The sequence below is a fragment of the Serinus canaria genome, chromosome 2 (assembly GCF_022539315.1).
Source record: "Serinus canaria isolate serCan28SL12 chromosome 2, serCan2020, whole genome shotgun sequence".
NCBI classification, from domain to species: Eukaryota; Metazoa; Chordata; class Aves; order Passeriformes; family Fringillidae; genus Serinus; species Serinus canaria.
In genome coordinates, this window is record NC_066315.1 from 129794168 (window position 1) to 129815427 (window position 21260).

Genomic DNA, 21260 nt, shown 5'->3' on the forward strand with positions numbered 1-21260 from the left:
CCAGCAGAGCCCTGAGAGGAGGCGGCTCTCCCGAACACAACAGCTACAGTGCCACTGGGAAGCAGGAGAGCTGCCTCTCTGGACGTGAAACACCGCTGGTACAGGGAAACGGGCAGGTCGCCACTACATTTGCAAAGCCTCCTCCCTACTATATGCAGTCTGTCTCCTCCGTGCCACTTCACAGCAGGGGAAGAGCTGGAGGGACGGGGCTGAGAGGATCAGCACTTTCCCTGGCCAGGAGAGCAGCCTGGTGTCCGTTATTCCGTGTGGATTTAGCGTCCCTTGGGATGTCACCGGACACGCAGTGACGCATGTTGGGACACAGAGCCCTGACCCTGGGCAGCTGTAGCAAAGGGAGGCAGGAGCCGCTCACCAGCAGCTGAGCAAAGCAAAAACACACACCACCCAAGAAAAGGCGAGCAGGGAGACCATCTGTAGCATCACTGAAGCACGGATCATCGGAAGCATCTCCGGGGGGCTGAGGGCGCCGTGGGTCCCTGCACAGCGCTGTGGGACTGTCCCCAGAGGTGTGGAGTCTTGGCCACACTATGCACCAGCCTCGGCGGGATGTGGTGGGGTGCTCACGACACCCCAGGTAGGAAAGCTGAGCAGGCTCTCGGAGACCTGGCTCTTGGCATACACCGGGATTTATTTGCCCCACTTCATGTCTGCACTCAGTTTCCTGGGCTCTTAAAGGGCTGACCTTTAATACTGGGGGCTCCTTGTAAATGAGGCTCACCTGTGGCTGGACTTGGACGTTATAACCTCTCTTCTTCACTGAGGCTTTGAGGAACAAGCCGAAGGGGATGCATTGGGCTGGAGTGCTCAAGGCTCTGACAGGGCTGGTGGGAAGCAAGACAGGAGTCTTCATCCCCCTGCACACCCTAACCCTACAAAGCACTGACAGCAGTGTATCTCCAGGAACCGGACTTCAGATGCGTGGGACCACGAGTGAGAGGCGGTCACGAGGCAGCTGGCAGGAGACGATGTGGGTTATCCCGGCATAGAGCACCTGTCTCGGAACATCTGTGCTCTGCACAGCAGGCCCTGCTCAGGGCGGGGTCAGGTGCGCAGGGATTGCCACGATCAGGCTTCCCCCGCGAGAAACTCGGCCTCACCCCGAGCTCAGCAACAGAGGGGAGATTTCTTCCCCAGTCGCCTGCAGCGTGGGCAGGGACACTGCCATCGCTGACCATGTAGTTGGACACTACTGCATGTAGTAGCACGTAAAGTCTACCCACCAAGAGCAGCAGCAGCTCGAGGAGGTCAGCCCTCCCCCCGCCCTGCTCGAGGTGCAGCCGCTCACGATTTCCCCCCCGAAATGGCTGGCGGGGCTGTTTGCGGAGGTCGGGGGTTCCCAGCAGGCGACTGAGGGGGCGGCGAGCGGCTTCAACACGCAGCTCCGCTCCCCTCACACCAAATTGCTCGGACAAGTGTCCCCGTCTTTCCTATTGTCAGTCTCCGCAGAGACCCTGCTCAGGCGCCACAGCGAGGACCCGCCGGTGCCATAGGCGGGCGGGGCAGCGGCGCCCTCTCCCCCGGTCCCTTCCCGGCAGGGTGAGGGGGAGAGGGGCGGGCGACGCCCCTCGCAGAAGGTCCGCGGGTGCTCGGAGCCACTGCGGCCGTGGGTGGGCGTCCCCCGTCCCCGCTAGGGAGGTTGTGCCGCTCGGAGCCGGCGTGAAGCAGGATCGCGGTGGGGAGGAAACCCGAGTTTGCGGCGCCGCTGCTGCCGGTGCGCAGGGGCAAGAACGAGCGAGCGGAGACACCTCCGGCACACCGGCTCCGCCGGGCCGCCCCTCCGCAGCCCTGGTGCCCACCCACCCGGCCCGATCGCTGCCGGCGGGGTCGGGCCGGGGGTAGGTGGGAGAGGCGGGGGCGGGCGGCAGCCGCGGGGGTCGTCGCCATGACGAGCGGGCGTGCCGCCGCCTCCCGCCGCTGAGCGGGGCGGCCGCTGTCCCTTCAGCACCGCTCGGCCGGCGGGGCCGTCCTGCCCTGCCCTGCCCTGCCCTGCCCTGCCCTGCCCTGCCCGGCTCTGCCCGGCACCGGCATCCCCGGCACAGGAACCCCTCCGGCTCCGGCATCCCCGGCACCGGCATCCCCGGCACCAGCACCCCCCCAGCACCGGCATCCCCCGGCACCGGCAGCCCCGGGCAGCGAGGCGAGCCCTGGCGGCCCCCGCGGGCGGCGGCGATGGCGGGCGGGGGCCGGGGGCAGCAGGGCGCGCCGGCGGGGGGCCGCGGCCGCTGAGGCAGCAGGTAGGGCGGGCGCGGAGAGCCGCGGAGCCGGGCGGGGCGGGATCCCCGCGGGTCGGAGCGCGGCTCCGGCCCCGGAGGCGCGGCGTGGGACGGGACCCCGGGCGGCGGCGGGGACTCCTTGTGTGGCGGGGCCGGGAGCGGCGGGAGGGAATGAAAGGTCCGCGCGGCCCCGGTGGCACAAAGGCCGTGAGTAACGGGGCTTGGTGGGAGCGACAGCCGCAGCCCAGGTGAAGGGAGAGGGGAGGGACAGGAGCCTGCCGCGGGAACAAAGGAGCCTCCCTCAAGGTCTTCAGTGGGAGGTGGGAGAAAAGAGGGAAAAGGGGAGAAACGGGGTCAGAGGGAGAAAATGGGAGGGAAAGTGAGTGAACGGAGGAAAAGAAAGGAAGAAAGGAAGAAAGAAAGAAAACATCAATAGGTGAACATGCTGTAGACTTGTTCATTTTACCAACTTTCTGTGTAATTGTATCCTAGGTTTTCATTCCCTATCCACCTTTGGAAGGAGCTCACTATGACAGGGCAGAGTCTGAGGGCTTTATCTGAAGCGAATTTTGAAGACAATGAGATCAGCATCAACGTTGGAGGCTTTAAGAAAAAGATGAGATCCAACACATTATTAAGGTTCCCCGAGACCAGGCTGGGCAAATTGCTGAGCTGCCACTCAAAGGAGTCGATACTGGAGCTTTGTGATGACTATGATGACACCAAGAATGAATTTTATTTTGACAGGAACCCCGAGCTCTTTCCTTATGTGCTACATTTTTATAACACTGGCAAGCTCCATGTGATGGGTGAACTCTGTGTCTTCTCTTTCAGCCAGGAGATTGAATACTGGGGAATCAATGAATTCTTTATAGACTCCTGCTGCAGTTATAGCTACCATGGGAGGAAAATGGAGCCAGACCAAGAGAAATGGGAGGAACAAAGTGACCAGGAAAGTACAACATCTTCTTTTGATGAGATTTTGGCATTCTACAATGATGCCTCTAAATTTGACAAACAGCCCTTTGGAAACATCAGGAGGCAGCTCTGGCTTGCTTTGGATAACCCTGGGTACTCAGTTTTAAGCCGCATCTTTAGTGTCCTTTCAATAATGGTGGTGTTGGGCTCCATTGTGACCATGTGCCTGAACAGCCTCCCAGACTTCCAGATCGTTGACAGCAACGGGAACACCGAGGAAGACCCTCGCTTTGAAATCGTGGAACATTTTGGTATTGCATGGTTCACTTTTGAACTGGTGGCAAGATTTGCAGTAGCTCCTGACTTTTTAAAATTTTTCAAGCATGCCCTGAATTTGATTGACCTAATGTCTATCCTTCCATTTTATATTACATTAATTGTCAACTTGGTGGTGGAAAGTAGTCCAACTTTAGCAAATTTAGGCAGAGTTGCACAAGTCCTGAGACTAATGAGGATTTTCCGCATATTAAAGCTTGCTAGACACTCCACAGGTCTCAGGTCTCTTGGAGCCACTCTGAAGTACAGCTACAGAGAGGTGGGGCTTCTTTTACTCTACCTCTCTGTTGGCATCTCCATTTTCTCAGTAGTGGCTTACACTATTGAGAAAGAAGACAATGAGGGGTTAGCCACCATCCCTGCTTGTTGGTGGTGGGCTACTGTTAGCATGACCACAGTTGGCTACGGGGATGTGGTGCCAGGGAGCACTGCTGGCAAGTTGACGGCATCTGCATGCATCCTAGCTGGAATCCTAGTGGTAGTGCTTCCCATTACACTGATCTTTAATAAATTCTCCCACTTCTATAGGCGTCAGAAGCAGTTAGAGAGTGCCATGAGAAGCTGTGATTTTGGTGATGGCATGAAAGAAGTTCCATCTGTCAACTTAAGGGACTACTATGCTTATAAAGTTAAATCCCTTATGGCCAGTCTGACCAATATGAGCAGGAGTACCCCCAGTGAGTTGAGCCTGAATGATTCACTGCATTAGTGTACAAGTCTGACAGCAGTTTGCATGAGAGCTATCAAGAGCTATGTTTATAAATGTTTTCCTATTTGTCTTTTTTTTTTTTTTTTAGAAGATAGTGTGCAGTGCTGACACTGCACTTTGCACTTGGAAACTAAAGACATTTCTATTACAAGTTAACAGTTTGCACATTTTCATCCTGTTGCATAAAGGTACTAAGTGCTGACTTTTCCATACAAATGTTACCACTTCCATGCCATTAGTATTAGTGGAATAGTGATGATCTGTTGCTTTGTGCATTTTCTCATATGAGCGGAGAAATGAATGTACCCAAGTGGAATAAAAATTCTCAGCTGTGACATGAGTAATGAAAAAATCACCTATCACCTATACTGGTGTCTGTGCTAGTATAAGACTTCCCTTACAACGGTTTGAAACAGACACCTGTGAGTCACTGATACAGGAACACTTCTACCTATATTGCTGACCAATAATTGCTGATCATCACTTGCCTGAAAACACCTCTGAGTCTGCTCATTCTTGAGTATGTGTGTTAAAATCTGGGTGTTGTTCTGAAATGTTATGGATAATAATATTTTTCAGAATCTTCTGGGCATAGACCTTCCCTGTTTCCAAGATTAGATCAATACCGAGCCCTCTAAAGAAGGCCACCCCTCATTTTCAGATAGCTACATATTCAAAGACATCATTTCCACAAGTGACTCCAGGTATGGAGACCCATCTAGAGTTCTCAGGATCCCTTTTCCAGAAGGATCTGTTCTCAGCTTGGTCCCAGTGCAGCTGCAAATGTGTTGTATCAGTCCATCAAAAAGGTTTTGAGATTTGACATATGAAGATGTGGGGTTTAAACAATTAGAAGCACCAATGAAAAAATTAGATTTGATTAATGAAGTGAAATATTCCTACATGAACAGTACAGAGAGCATTTTAGGAATTGACATTCATATACTGCAAAAAGACTAATTATAAAGATGCCATATGTGATGCTGAGATATAAAATCTAATTTTATCAGTAAAGCTTGAAAGCAGGTGTTGATGACAGACAATTCCATTAAAATTTCTGCCAAGGAATCTCTAAGCAAAAACCAATTTTCACTCAGAAAGAAACTCTCAATTTACAGCCAAGGGAGAGTATAAGGGCCTAAGATGGGAAGAGATAAAGAGCTTAATACTGCACTGTCTGTGGGTAGATCCTCCTACCTACTTCTGTGATGTAGTCAATTTTAATCCTTTCAAGGGCTGGCATGTACTTGTTTGAAAAAGAAAAAAAAAGCAACATGAGAGAACAGATCATACGCGATTTCAAGAGTAATAATGAATCTGCATAGAGTTGTTTTTTGAGTGCTCAGTCTCCTCCCTTACACTATTATACAGAGATCAAACACTTGTAGTCAACAGACAGAAGCCACTGCTTCCCTCTTTTTACATCTGTGCTAGAAAACAGACTATGGGCACCCAGTGGGCAGAACAGCATTTCTCTTCAGATCCTACTGCGTTTCCATCCCATTCATTACAGATAAAGTTCCAAATAATTTATTTTTTTTTTTAGTTTTACTTGTGAAGACCAGAGAGGTGCAGAAATCAAATTCAAGCTAGTTAGAAGAGAAAATACTAAAGCTGAAATTGTCGTTTTGGAAGACTGTGTTTTTAACCATGACAAAGGATGGCTCAACCAACAAAATAAAGCAAATATGTTATCAATAGGTAATTGTCTCATTTAGGCTATTAGAGGTTGCAGCTTGGTCTGGATCCTTTGATGCTGTATCAGCACCACCTAAGAAAAGCTGATACAGGTTTTCTTGTAAGCTGAGCATCCAGGATCAGATTTCTGTTTGCCCAGTGATGTATGACAGAATACACAGTGTGAAAAAACTAAAACTAACTCCCCCCCACTCCATTTCTGTTGAACACCCTCGCCTCACATCAGTACCTGATTTAGGCCATGAAGTGTGAGGGGAAAAAGGTCATTTCCACCCTTACCAATTTTCAACACAGCCTGCACAAGTTATAAATCAGTTGGCAAGCCATTGCTTGCTGTCTCTGAAATTGAAAGTGCCATACACGAGGTCCTGAAGGTAGACCTAGATAACCTGAATTTGGTGTCCAAACTTGAAACATTTTGCTAAGGTTTACATTACCAGATAGGGCCAGTTCAATTCAACTTATGCTGCCTCCCAGGCATAAAATCAGTGCTGCTGTCCCTCATTCATCCTGCCTGTGTGTAAGCTACAACGCACCCCCAAACAGCACCTGACACACGGAGCAGCGTGAGGTCACCTGTGCAACTGAAACACCAAGGAAGGAAAAAGGGGAGGAAGAGGTGGGCATGGGCAGCACATACCCTCCAGTCAGGGTACATGCTGCAAGGGTGGCAGATTCTCTCCCTGATGCAAAGGACACTGCAAACTCTGTCTGTTGGTTGGGGCTTTTGGAGAACTCAGCTCCAAGCAGTGGTTTTATGTCAGTTTCATAAACAGTAGGTTTACAGAGCTGGAGACCAGAGACTTTCAGAGCAATTATTTGGTGAGACCTGTAGACTTGCCAAAGAGCCACAAATTCCCTCAGCTGCTGCTAGTTTAACATTGCAAAGGTTGGATTTAACTTTGCAACACATCATTTCAATAACCTACAGCTTATCTTATGTTCTAGATTTATTATTATTTGTAGGGTTGGTGTTCTGTCATTTCTGCAAATATTGACTGGAACGTGTCCAAATTGCATTTTACTAAAGAAAATGAAATACCCAAGGAATTCCAACTTTTATTGTACTGGTTGAAAGGAATTTTCATTATTACATTTTTATATAAGTGCTTTTGATCAAAGACACTAAATAAATAAAGTACTGAAATTTAAGATGTTCTTATTATCATGGCAATTACTTTACAGAGTGCACAGGAATTCCTTTAATTAACTTAACTAACTCCATGATAAAAGTAGCCACATTTTCGCTCCCCCCTCCTCCTGAAGACCATTCTAGAGCTGTGCTGCTCTCCAAGGCTTGCACAACTTTTAGCACAATTTTATTAATGGCTGCTTTATACCAGTATTTTCTTTCTTTTGCCAACACTGTTCTTTAGCTTAAAATTTTCATTTTCCTCTTAGTGTATTTATAGACAGCAACCACATGGCCTTACATACGTATTTTCACAGGTTTATACCTCTCAAGCTTCCTTTTAGTTTTCCTTTTGTAAGTCCTGTTCTCCTGGCCACGCTAGGGGATGTAGCTCTTTTTTGCATTACTTCTGCTTAGATTTATTATGTTTGAGCATTGGACAGTACTGTACAGCAGTTTTAATATTTGCTTATGACTAACAGAATTTTTCACTGAGCAGGATAACAATTTAATGAGTTAAGAAATGTTGCTGTCTTAGCTGCCCCAAAATATCTAGGTAAGGAAGAATAGGGCACATCTTTCCTGCCATTTTAAGAAATAATGTCTATTCTAGGGCTCAGTGCAGTAAATGCTGCAAAAACTTATCTCTCATTAAATAAAAGCTACAGGAAAATGTTTACATTACACTTGGAAGAAAAAATGCAATTTCTCCAAAGCCTCACAGGGGAGAAGAGCTGGGGCACTTTTGCAGAGTCAGTGCTTTTGCCAGATTTCCTTATTGCTGAGTGAGGGCAGAGCATCTGCACTTCCATGCACCACTGGGTCAGGACTGAAGGATGAGAGGACGAACTGGCCACTTTCTCCAGAGCTGGTCAGTAATCTGCTCAGTATGGAGTGCAGTTTACTGAAAACATTGCATTGGCCTGGGCTCCTCCTGCCTGTGACAGTCACCTTTGTGACACCAGTGAAAATGCTGTGCCTACTCCCTTTCATCTGAGAGCTTTGTATCATTTAAATGAGAATTGTGGTAATATTTCAAATGAGGCAACTTGCTTTATTGCAAGGAATAAACTGTTAGAGAATCTGGATTTCTAGTACAAATCTAGGGTATTATGAGAGTCAGAGATGCCCTTGAGAAGCAATATGTTACATTATGTTCCTGAGATGTAAAATCTATATATAGATTGTGATTAAGCTTTTTATGTATGTTCAGATTTTGTATTATTGCCTGGTTTATTACTCATTTGCTTTCATCAGTTGCTAATTCTCTCTTTCCCTGCAGACTTTCCATTTTGAAAACAGACTGGTTTTTCCTCCCGTGTTATAAAAAGCATGGGCTACTTCACATTGCAAAAAACCAAAAAGCTTTGCATTTCGTTTTCCAAATTTAATGCCTCCACTATTTGTACCTTTTTGTATAGGACTTTTCAAGACTGCAGGGAACTACTGTTTCTGGTGCTCTTTGTACTGTGTGTCTTGTCCTAGTAGTGTGTAATGCACTAAATAACTCAGTTTTGTGCCACAAAATGGAAATTAAATGCATAAAAAATTATCTTTCACCAGGGATCTAGAACTGATTTAAGTTTCAGGACATTCTGAGTATATATTATAATCAGAGAAGCCTGAGCCTCATTGTGAAGATAAGGTTTTTTTAAATATGCACATCAGGCTAGATTTCAATTCTTAGAAATGCTCTTAATTGGTGATTGTGGGGGGGAACCCACATTTTTCAGATGAACAAACAGTACAAGCTTCCTGTTCTCTACCTGACAGATTAGGGACTAAACAACATACCACCAGCATTTGTAGGCACTAAATCAACTTGACACGACCTTTCATCTCTTCCAAAATAACCCTCATCCCTAGAGGCCCCAGCTGTGCACATATAAGCAGCAGAAAGCCCCTGGAGTAACTGCTCCTGCTGTGCTGGTTATCCATTTCCTCCCACAATACTCCTGACTTTAATCTACCTTTGATGGTGCTTTCAAACAGCATTCAACCCAAGGCACCACTCATATCCCTTGGTGAGGTGGTGTGCCAGAACTATTATTTTCTCATTATGTTATTCTTATTTTCTTTTCCAACTTATGCACCTGGCTTCCCATTAAGTTACACCAGAAATTAATTTGATCTGTAACTAACTTTCAAGTTGCACACTGTTCAGGCAGGATAAAAGAATGTTCCCATCTGATTTCTGAAGCATTTTTTACTGATTCTGCCTTTTTCCTTAAGAAAAAAATAAATATTATACTTCTCATCTGAGAATAATTTACGGGGTTAAAAATAGAGCAATGGGTAATACATTATTCAAAGCAACAGTTCTACAGAGCAATCATTGAAGCTGCTAAGAAACATAATTCTCATTAAAAATTGTGGATCTCTTCACCCCTCAGAAATAAAATTATGGGTTGTCAAGTGGAGGAAGCAACCTCCAAACAGTGTAGAAAGTGTTTCCCGAGATCACATGACACTGCTGGCAAAGGTCTGGCTCTGGAATTTATTTGCCCTGCTGGAAATGAGGATGGAGAATCATCTTGCAGGTGTTGGGACTCACACTGACCTCCCACTGCAGAAATTTGTTTGCCTGACATCGCCTCACCCTTTACACACAACCCTAAATCATGTAAGTCCTCACTTGGATAAACACATGAATTTGCCATAAGAAGCAATGGCACAAATCCAGCATTTCAGCTTCACAGAAGTGCAAAGAAACATCAGCACCTCCCACTCTTGCTTTTTTTCTTTAAGGGTACTAATCGGCTCTGGCTTCTCACAAATCCCTGTTCAGATATAAACAGGGCTAAGATTTTCAGGAATTGGACAATGACTGCTATAAATCTGACAATTCCTTCTATAGATCTAAAGCAGCCTAAGAGCTGCCCACTTTCAGATGCACGGTCTAACATCTGCTTGTTGTCACCCAATGTGCAGGTGTTCTGTGTGGTGCAAAAGTCTGTGCAGCTTTGAGCAGACAATTCCACTGATGACGCTGTTGACTTTCAAAGAAATCTCTTAATCTTACTCGGAAGATGAGTGGTACTCACACAGCAGCTCAGTTTGCTTGTCAGCAGCTGCTGTGCTGCCCATCTCAAGTCCAGTACCTCCTGCTTCACCCTCTCCATCTGCCATGGCCTGACATGGCCATTCCTGCAGCCTCCGTGTCATATGAGGAAAGGTGCTGTGGTGGGGTTGTAACACTGCAAAATGGGGGTTTGGAGTTCCTGAATTAGGAACATCAATCCCACCAACTTTCAGTGGAAATTATCCTCTCAAGTTACTGTGCTGTTTTTGAAATTCATGTTCTGTCCAATTCTAAGAACTGTTCTGAATACTGACACCCTACCATAGCCTCCTTAAGGAACATCCATTTGATTATCATTAGGTAAATTCTAATTTATTTCCATTGTACCAGTGCCTAGGCACGTCAGACTACGGGCTAGCATCTCCCTGTGTTAGGTTTTCGAAGTATGGCAGAAGATAACATGTCAAAATTGTGGTTTACTTTTGGGAAAAATCTACTCTCTATGTTGCTTCTTCTTTGCATACCAAGGCACACCTTCCTACTGCCACAGTTAGCATGATCATTTTTAACATTTTGATCCCTTCCTATTGAAGGAAGAAGCCCTGAATATATTTTTCTTTGGTGAGCTGGTTCTCAGCATTACCTGTGGGAGCATGCTCTGAAGAAGACAGCTTGAAACCAGGGCAGAGGCTGACACCACTTGCAAGCACCTTCCAGAAGAGTGGCTTATCCCCATCCTACTCCCCCTCCCTTGCAGGGTCAGCAGAGAGGCATGGCAGGCCCTACAACAGGGACATCTCAACCAGCCAGAGCCAGGATGCAGCTCCTTCTCCAATCCTGCCTTACTCACCCTGGCAAGTGAACTACCAAGTCTGGCAGTTGATTTTTGCAAGGGGCATCTCAGCTGCAGTATTGGAAATGCTTTATAAATACAGGGAAATTTTGCTTATGCTTTTGATGGCAAAAATGCTTGGGCCTTCCTTATACATTGGTGAGGGCAGCCCTACTCCTGGCTCTCACATTCCCCAAACTGGAACTGTACTGGTGCTCTTCCCAGTGCTACCAGTGCACTGCTGGAGAGCACAAAGGACTCTGCCTCACGTGAGTAGTAACACAGCACTGGCCCATCCACCAGCACAGAAAAATACAAACATGCTTCCTCACACTCGGCAGGACCCCCAGAGCACCAAAACAATTTAACATGCTGGGAAAGGAACAGAGGTGGCAGGTGTTTCTAGATGCATTTGATTTCCTTGGGAATCCCTTTAGATTCAGAGAAAGGTCAGTCTGGACATACAAAAATACAGAAGAAAAAGGCTTTGCTAGACAGTTAATGACATCTGAAACAAGACACCTGACAATTTCCCACCCTGAGAAAGAAGTATTATAAAAGCAAAGTGCATCTTTTCATCTTGCCAGGGAAGATGAGAAGAAAGCCATAGGGAATGAAAAGTTAGTCTGTGCCAGTTCTGGGCTTTTAAAATAAAGCATTGATAGAATGCAGCCCAGAAAAGAACAGTCCTGAAGGGAAAACAAATCTGCAACTGAGCAGTGTTTCAGTTCTTTCCTTGCAAAGTGCACAGGGCAGTCATATCTTGCATGGTCTCATTTAGAGATCTGGACCAAAAATCGGAGCCCACCTTCCAAAAGTTTCAACTTCAAATTTCTGAGCCCAGCCGGGGGTGTTAGACACACCCTCCCCTCACCTGGGTCAGCAGCATGGCACTCCAAACATGAGGCTGGCAGCTTCACAACTTTGGGGAGGTTAGGCCATGCAGATTCTGTCACACTGCTGTGATGAGGGAACACAGCAGCTGCTTGGCTCTGCAGCACAGTGCCCATTTAGCCCTGGGCAGCCTGGATGCACTGATCAGGACAGAAGCTGGAAGACAGCTCAGAAATGGAGCACTAGCTCTTCTAAAAAAGCCTGAATGGTTGCTCCTTGTTCTAGAGCAAAGAGCTGAACTAAACAGTTCACATTAGTCAAACACTGTGCAAATAAGACTTTCTCCTACTCTAGCTGAAAGATAGGACCAAACTGTTGAGGTTTTTGTGGAGGCAGTAACTGAAGACAAGTGCTATGAGATGTATAAACTTATGTCAGTTGATGGACTGAATAAATCAACACTAACTACACTTAAAAGGCTTCAAAATTATACTTACTCTTGGAATAAATTTGCATTAATTTTTGGGATGCAGGATTACTGTATTGCTGGTCCTGGAATCCTAGAGATCCTCAATTCCTTACTTATTCTAATAATTACATATTTGGGAGCTGTTTAAACATCTGCTTGTCAACAAAAGTTATAATTACACTAACTAGGAGAAATAGGCTTCTTAGGTTTGTTGAACACTATTGCTATTGATTTTACCCACATTACATTGTGGAATGTAAACAGCCTCAAAAACGAATCTTTTTTTATAAAAGCTGAGCAACCAGTGGTGGATGTGTTTATACCCACATACCTATAGTGGGTTACCAAATTGCTTTTGATTGTTTTAGAGTTTCTAATGGAATGGGAGACTCTTGGAATGATTCAGAGCATTATTCTGTTGTATTTATTGAAAATTTATTGAAATACTGAACCAGTACTCATCACATCAGAGAATTCTGTTCACTTTCTGAGGTAAATAGGATTTGGACTAAGCAACTGTATGTGTATATAAATTGGTGCAGTGCTGAACATTAATATGGTCACCCCATTATTTTCTGAACAGTCTCATGGTCTTTTTGTGTAAAGATCAACTAACAGGAAAAGCAACCCAAAATTTCTTCTGGATTTCAGGAAAAGTTATTTTATTAGTTGTACTTATAAGTGAAGCATTTGACTTGTTTCTGCATTTTTAATTAAAAACACTTTGAAAAATTCTAGTCTTCTTTCAGCAGGAAAAATTGGTATATGACAAATAAATACGACTTATCTAGACTGAAATAACAGCTGCACTTTAAAAAGAATCTCATGCTTTTGGATATGGTTGCTATGAAAAATGGTACTACTACTTAATCCTTCCTCAAATAATCTCTGACCTCCACAATCTCTGGACTATGACACCTGTTTTCATGTGCGATGAGAGATCAAAAGGACACCTCTTGCTGTTAAGCCTATATACCCCACTGTACTGCAATAAAAATGAAATATCAATTGATGAACCATACAAAAGGCTTAGTGTCATATAAATCAACTCAAAAGCTTTTGGTATCCCTCTTTGATGTATTTGCTGCAAGGCTTTTTTTAACAGCAACCATGCAGGCCTTGGGAGCCAGGAGGAGTGCAAAGCAGCAGAAAGATCTGAATAGGGGAAAAGAAATGGTGTTAGAAACATCTGAGGGCCACAGCCACCTTCTCATGCATCAATCCTTCCAGTGACACCGAGGGAATGAAAGGAGGAATGCAGGGGTAGGGTTGTTCCTGGGCACACCTGTATGCAGCAAAGGAACAGCTGTAAGAATTATACTGGTCAGCTCCAAATACTGTCCAGAGGAGCGAAACAGGTTAGCTGAGCTCTTCTCTGGCCTCCAGAGAAAGAGGCCAGAGAAGATTTACATGTATATTTACAAATTTAATTTCTGAAGCTGTGATACCTAAAGAAAAAAAAAATTAAGGTCACTGGGGTTTGCAGTGCCATGGTAAATGGTGAATACCATTAATGTTTCCCCCCACTGTGACAGACAGAAAACCTGTATTTGACCCCAGAATCAGATTATAGTTTAATTCCTTCCAGGGTCTTCTTGCTACCTGGGTCTGGGCAGCTCCCTACTTAGTGCCCAGTTTATCCTCTCTGAATTTTCTGTGGCCTTGAGAAAGGCCTGTTTGCACCAAACAAGTACCAGCACCAAGCAAGAACTCTGGCTGTTTGCCTACAGCACATGAAAAATTCCTGCTCCCACCATCACTTCTGGCAAAGCTAAAGCCAGCACCCACAGCAGAAACTTGGGAGACTGAGGAATAATGGTAATGCACTAAGAAAGGTTCTGGCACAGGGCATGGTGAAGTTCTTAGCTGATGCCATTACACAAACTCTTCTACTGCACTGAGATAATTTCCTAAATATTTTTTGTACATCAATAAAAAAATAGACACAAGGAACTTTATCTTTCCCAAGGGTCATGGGCCATACTGCAGTCCAGCCAACCAAGTAAAGTGGCATCAAAAGATGTTTGCCACCACAGCACAGCTTTGTCCCTGAGATAACCCTGGCTCTTCCAAGGCTTCCCAGACCACAGGCATTGATTTGAGCTTAGTGCTGCCCTGCTGGGGCTCAACAGCTTCCAGACTCACAATGACTCCCTGAGCAGAGCAGGGCTCCCTGCTGCGTGTTGGTTCCTCACGCTCTGCAGGAGCTCAGTGCCTGAGCCATGGCAGGGAGGGGAGCAGGAGGACAGCAGCGCCTTCCAGCAGGGCACAACACTTACAGGGCATCCTGAGCAGGGGCACAGCTCATCCAGCCCTCTTGATAAAACCATCCCATTCATGTCTGCCTGCAGCTGGAGCATGCTAAGTCTCTCCATGCACAGAAAAACGTTTGCCATCAGAAGCCTCTGTAACCCCAAAGAAAGGAAGAGAAAACACCCCCACTTTGGTGACTTTGATTAGGTTCTCTTTCATTTTTATTTACTTGGCACTGTTATGGTATGTTTCCATTTATATAAAGCTTAAAAAAATTAAAACTTCTATCTTTAAAGTAGAAGCAGGATAAATAAAGCATGAACATCGAAGACAATACACATTAAGGGGAGAAAATCAGATGTGAAACATCAACACAGAGCAGTAAGTTGTACAGATGACTACCTGAGCTGCTTTTTTCAGCCAGCACATTTTTTTCCTCACATTCACAGTTAGCCTCATAAGCTGCCTGGCCAGATGCAGATGCTATATCCTCTTTCTTCTCTCCCCAAAGAAAGTTTTAAAAATTGTTTATTTCTTCCTGTTTTTGTGACAAATACTACTCTTCTCCAACCCAGATGACTCTCTGAAGGCCTAGTGAAATGAAGTGTGAATCTGTCCTGAGGACTGTGTAGCAAATAATGGAAAAAAGTATAAAGCATCCGTTGGTCTGGGACTAACAATTATTCTGAAATATTTGCTCAGAATTTGAACATCCCATCCTTTCAAAGGAAGGAAAAACAGGACAGCTGAGACTTCAGTGATCTCTGAATAGAAGAAGAGAATAAAAGCTGTTGCTTACCTTTTCATGTGCCCATTATGTCCAAAGGACACTTGGTTCAGGGGATGCTCTTAAATGTAATGCCCACATTCACTTTCCCGAGCAGGAGGAAGAGAAGGAGGAAAATACGGGGAATTTTCACATATGCTTTCAAAATGCTAACAAAATAAACCAAATCAAGATGGATGAGAGCACACCCTGTAAAAGATAGGCCCTTTCCAGAATGAATGCACGGAACCAAGAGGAGAAACACATTTTGTGAAAAAGTATTTCACAAATGCAACTTAATAACTTCACACTAAGCCATCAACATAATTTGCCTTTCTCCAAAAAGTTTACTCCTTTTGGCACAACACAATCATGAGAAACAACAAGGGCTATGCAGGATGTGTCTTCTCCAAGGCTTTCATTGTCAATAGTGGGCATAACACTGCTGCATCACAGCCTGGCATAGAAATATCCCACAGCAAACTTCCCAGCCAGCAGCTTGACACAGCCTCAAGTTGCACCGGGGCAGGTTTTAATTTGGTATTGGGAAAAAATTCTTCATTGAAAAGATTGTCAACCACTGGAACAGGCTGCCCAGGGAAGTGGTGCTGTCACTATCCCTGGAGGTAGAAGACACATGTGGATGTGGCACTTAAGGCCATGGTTTAGTGCAGAGTTTGCAGTGCTGGGTTAACAGCTGGACTCAATAATCTTTGATCTATTTCAAGCTAAATTATTTAACAAGCATCACTGCCTTTGAAAGAAAAAAAGAAAAAAAATGTCACTGTAAGCTGGAGTCCTATTTAAGAATTTTCACATATTTAAGAATGAGAAGAAAGAAATAATTTCTTACTTCATGAGGTCTTTCTAATTTGCTTTATAACCAGGTATACACTTAAGAAAAAGTAACCCTCATTATACCCCACTGATAGAGCCACATGCATAACGAGTGTTTCAGAGAAGTTGTACAGTACACATTCTGCTTGGAAGCACCAGTGCCTTTCCATGGTGAGTCAGGCAGAGATTCACTCACTATGAGCCATATTTATATCTGAAAGTAGAACACACTGAATGGAGAAGCAGCCCAAAGCCACTGTGCATGCTCATCAGAATACACTGTGCAATGCAGACAAGCTATTATTTGCTGTAAATAAGTGGTAAATAATTACAACATCCAATAAATATCAGATTAATTCAAATTAGCAGCAAACTTTTGTGACTTCAAACATACCATGGTTCACTGAGGCGCATCAGTCATGAGCTCCTTTTACTAAAATGCATTTGTGGGCAAGTTATTAAGAGAATAATTTTAAAAAATCAGAAAAGAAACGGGCAATGGAATTATATTCGAGACACTAAATGTAGCCAGTTTTCTACTCAAGTCTATCCATTGCCTACTGGTTTTCTAGTGTCATGAGAACAACAAAGGAACAACACACTAAACACACTTAAATCCACTAGCATAAACTTTCCAAGTTTAAAAAAACAGCCAAGATATTTGGGTGACATTCAGCTGTCTCAGGATTAGGCCTTCAGCCACATCAGATTGCAGAGAGGACTTCCACAGAGCACTGAGGATTTCTGGACTGATCCATTTTCATGGGATTCTCAGACTTCAAGTTCTTGCAGCACTGTTGTGATCTGGAAAAATCCTTTCCAGAGCTGACTTTGAGACATGTGGGTTTCTCTGCTGACAGTGTTACAGAAAGGAAACAAAACATGAGGGATGACTACAGAAATAAACATTAATGGTTACTATTAAGATAATTTTGCTTCAGTTAGAATGAACAAGTCAACAATTATACAGGAAAAATTAGCTTTTATTAAAAATGTTTAGTAATAAGCAATGATTTTCCAAAATTGTTTTAACTTACTAAACCTAAACATACAAAGTCAGAAGCAAACATTAAATTGCTTGGTTAAAATCTTATTGAAGGTTAACTTGTCAGTAGTTCTATTAGATTTCCTGCAAGGCTTGCTTTTGAAATATCTTATTTATTGTTCTATTGGCTTTCCTTTACAGAGATGCTCATCCTCCAGTAGAGATGTGTAGTCAACAACATGGATGATTTGATTCATTTATATAAACAGAGGAAAGAAAAAATAAGTTGCATCCATCTCTGAGTACAATGTTAATGCTTGCAGAGGATTCAGAGGTCCATATGCTGGCTGCTGAAGCCCAAGGCAGCTCTTACTCTGACTGCAGTTTGCACCATATCAGAATGGCAACATTCTAACTTCATATCAATTTATGAAAGTATTCTTTGGTCACAAACAGCCTGTACCTACCCAGTTTACAGTGCACCGGACACTACTTCACCCTTTTAAGCAGCTTGTTTTATTTGTTTTATTCATGGCATTCAGATTTTCCTCAGGCATGAATATTCCATTTCTGTGTGCATGCATGTGCACAAAGTCTGAGTTGTTTCTATGCAGACACATCAGGATAGAAAAAAAGGATGTCATTTACCTTTTGATAGCTTTCAGATGTCAGACTGCAACAGCTCTAGTCTAAAATAGCCTTTTATTAGAGTTCCTTGGGATACACAGTTCATCTTTAGGGTACCACATTACTGAAGTTTTCAGAATACACAAAATAAGAAATTCGTGATTCTTTTTTATTAGTGTGCATTACACTGTTAAGCCACATTACTCAAACTCAAAGTCCTAATTTTGGTGTGAGAAATTAAAGATTGAGTATGGGAAAAATCTAGCTGCTGAGGATGCAGGTAAAAGTGTCTAGACAATGACACTTTGCTTAAAAGGCACACCAAGAAAAGGCAAGCTAGGTTCCTCTCCTGATGGTTTAAACCTGTTCTATATTTTCTCTTTAATATAGATATGAATATATATGTGTGTATATCTATACAAATCAATGTATGCACACACACCTTTGAGCTTTTGAGAACAAAAAGTTCAAGAAGTAGAAATTACTTTAAATAAATAAGAACCATAGTAATAGAGGGAAGTTGGTGCTGTCATTTTTTCCCTGCATTATGATTATAATCTAATGACACAGCAATATGTTTATACCATTTTTTACTTTACATCATTTAGTTCTATAAATGTGAGGCATAGGACTACCAGGTGCATTTTATCTTGCCTAAAGTAATTTTTATGGATCTTCTGTGTTCTTGCATTTTTCACAAGGAGTGCTCACTGCTCTAAGCAGTATGAAGAGAGTTGAGGATAAGGATGTTCTAATCATCACAACTGAGATTTATTTGCCTCTAGGGTTTACATGTCAGAGCGTGGTGTGCATGCAAACACACAGAGAATGACAAGGACAGCGATGGCTGTATACGGCTCAAACCCAAGTACTGGTACCAGCATGGCTGTAGAATGCTGATCCTGTAAGAACTTTTTGTTCCCACTGGCATAAGCTTTGTGACATAATGCATCATTTCCAAAATTGGCACTATTCCATCTAAATGGTCCACATATGTTGACAATTAATGTTAAGAGGTATGAGATGATTACTAACTTCCAGAAAATGTTTAACAGAGAAGATGCCCATACAGTAGTCACCATTAAAAGTTTAACAGCTGAAGGCTGAATGTAAAGATCTTTTCAGCTGTATTGTTCAAAGAAGTATGACTATCACAGTGAAGTTATTTACATACAAGGCAACGATAGTAAAGACTTCAATAGAGAACACAGTAGATTGTTCAGAGAGTGGATCACATTTTCCGCGAAGTCGGAAATATTTCTTACAACGTTGTAAATTCTACCAATAGACATTCCACAACATAAACCAGACAAGAACTTATAAAAAGTTATTAAGAGCTTGGTCCTGCATTTCTGAGTCCCCAGAATCTACCAACAGAAGACTATAGAATTTTGAATGTTTAGCAATTGCAGGACAACCCCCCCAGAACACTATTAAATGTTGCTTCTTTTCTATACTTATTAAATATAAGTATTCAATTTATTTTCTTTGGTTTTTAAATTACTATCCCTTTGTAGCTACAATATGAAAACAAACAAACCCCAAAGCACTAATAATTCCCCTCTCCCCTCAAAACAGTGATTAAAAAACCCCAAATGAAACAAAAAACATATCCAGAAAGTGTAGCTGTTACTTCATTATAAAACTACCGTGCAAAATAGAGGTTTATACTGGTCAGAACTGCAATAGAAATTGGAAGTTTGCACTTAAAGAGTGACTGTAAGTATTGCTTCTCCTGAATAACAAAAATTAAAACTGATTAGGCACTTGTTTTCTTGTTTAATGACAGCTGACAGTGTGCGTACAAATGACATAAATCCTCTCTCAAAGAATGCTCTGTAGTGTAACAACTGTTCTGTACAAGTGTTCTGTCCCTGATTCAGGAGAGCAGAAAAACATGTGCCTATTACTTACTTTATTCCTAAATTTTACTGCTATGAATGGGCTGGATACATGTTCAAGTGCTGTCCCGAATCAGGATACGTGTTGAATTTGGAGTTTTAAAAGGTAATACAGTGGTGAGCAGTTTTTCATTATATTACAACAACAAGTATATCTAATTTGACTCTGCTCTCCACAGTATTATCCTACTACTTCCCAACAGAAAACAGGCATAAAATAAATAGGATAACCAAAGATTACATAATAAATATGCTACTATGTGGGAGAAAAATATATTGCAAGATAAGGCTCGGTAGTGTTGCACAATCAAGAAAACATTCCAGGTGCTCCAAAACACAATTCCCAATGTACAACACCAAGCTACCAGTACACACCTGAAAAAGATTGGGAAGTAACAGATTAAACTTCTATTACATTAAACATCTGAAAATGCAAACAAGTGGTAAAGTGTTTTGCTGCCTTTGCAGAACACCATATGAATATTCTTGACTGCTGAAATTGTCACTGCTTGTGAAGGAAAATGTAACAGATTGGATTTTTGAAAACTCTCATAATTGAATTCCTTCTGACTTACAAAGTTACCAGTGTCCACACTGACTCCTAGCATTATGTCTGAAAGGAAAACAAACTCAGAAATTTTGCTGCCTCCGTTTCTTTGCATCCATTGCATCTAGGATAGGTTGCCTCTTTGCAGTGTACCTCTGACGAAGCTCCTCAATTTCTCGTTCCATCATAGGGTCCAAAGCCTTTAATCTCATCTGCAATTCTTCTAAACTCAGATTTTTTAACTGCAAAACAACCAAACAAAAAACAATTCCACAAAATATATTAGAAACTGTTTTCAACAAAAAAGAAAATCATTGCCTTTCATAATGAGCCTTTAATTTACAGCTGCAGAGTTTTTACACACTTGGAATGTATACATGTATATATAACTGTTGATAAAGCCAAAAGCCTTAGTGTGCTCCACCATAAATAACAGCCAATGAAAGCAAACACACGTAGTACATTTAAATGAAAATTAAAAAAAAAAATACAGTACTGTAGCTTAACTCATTAGGCTGAAAAAAGCATGCCACAGAATACAAACATATCTATATATATACTCACATATATAACTTATACTGCATAATCAAGTACTTCTTATTGAACTTCATATAGAAGCCTGAAAAATACACTGCTGCTCTAAGTAATACTCTTGAGAGATATTTAGGGGTACTTTCTGATAAGAAGGACAAGGCACCTTCCTCAACAGACTGCTGTCAGAACTACTCAAAACAAACTGCTAACAGTGTTTTAAGTAATATATTAAATAATTTCCTGAATTCATGGGGCATACCTTTGACCAAGTTCTTTTCTCTCAAAAACTATTTTCTCAGAATGTTTAAAAGTTCATTATATTTCACTCATTACAAGTGAGTGATCATACAACAGGTAAATCACTTCACTGCCTTACCTGCTGCTGCCAACAAAGGTTGGAGTTTTGTCAGATACTGGGGCATGTTGGGCACTACTGTTCCACCTGCTATTGCAAGGAATCATCTGCATTTGAAATGTGTTCTTTGTCTGGCCTATGTGTTTTTTTCCTGATGTAATTTAGTGCCATTCTTCATTTCTCTTTTATTAGAATTGCCCATGTGCCATTCAGTCACATTATTCAAGAGTGTGTAAAACAATCAGCAAATTTCAAATAGCACATATAATTT

The 21260-nt window shown here is 43.0% G+C and overlaps 2 protein-coding genes across 4 annotated transcripts in view; one reads left to right on the plus strand and one right to left on the minus strand.

The window, feature by feature from the left end:
• Positions 1–2730: 2730 nt before the first annotated feature.
• KCNS2 (potassium voltage-gated channel modifier subfamily S member 2) lies at positions 2731–4229 on the plus strand. Its single transcript, XM_030237214.2, has one exon. It carries the CDS (start codon positions 2764–2766, stop codon positions 4195–4197), a length of 1434 nt encoding a protein of 477 aa, XP_030093074.1. The 5' UTR covers positions 2731–2763; the 3' UTR covers positions 4198–4229.
• Positions 4230–14616: 10387 nt separating this feature from the next.
• STK3 (serine/threonine kinase 3) overlaps positions 14617–21260 on the minus strand; it is a 130174-nt gene continuing 123530 nt past the window's right edge. Inside the window, exons 11-12 of one of the 3 annotated variants that reach the window (XM_030234620.2) lie at positions 20254–20342; positions 14617–16890 (exon numbers count right to left, since the gene is read on the minus strand). In XM_030234620.2, the coding sequence (XP_030090480.1) occupies positions 16812–16890; positions 20254–20342 (168 nt within the window). In that variant the 3' untranslated portion in view covers positions 14617–16811. Of the gene's footprint in view, positions 16894–17708; positions 20343–21260 lie in introns of those variants that run through there. The other 2 variants (XM_030234618.2, XM_009087113.4) reach the window with 2 other exon arrangements.

What these genes read in the sequence shown, in the direction of transcription:
- KCNS2 (XM_030237214.2), top strand. Translation starts at nt 2,764, where the DNA reads ATGACAGGGCAGAGTCTGAGGGCTTTATCTGAAGCGAATTTTGAAGAC.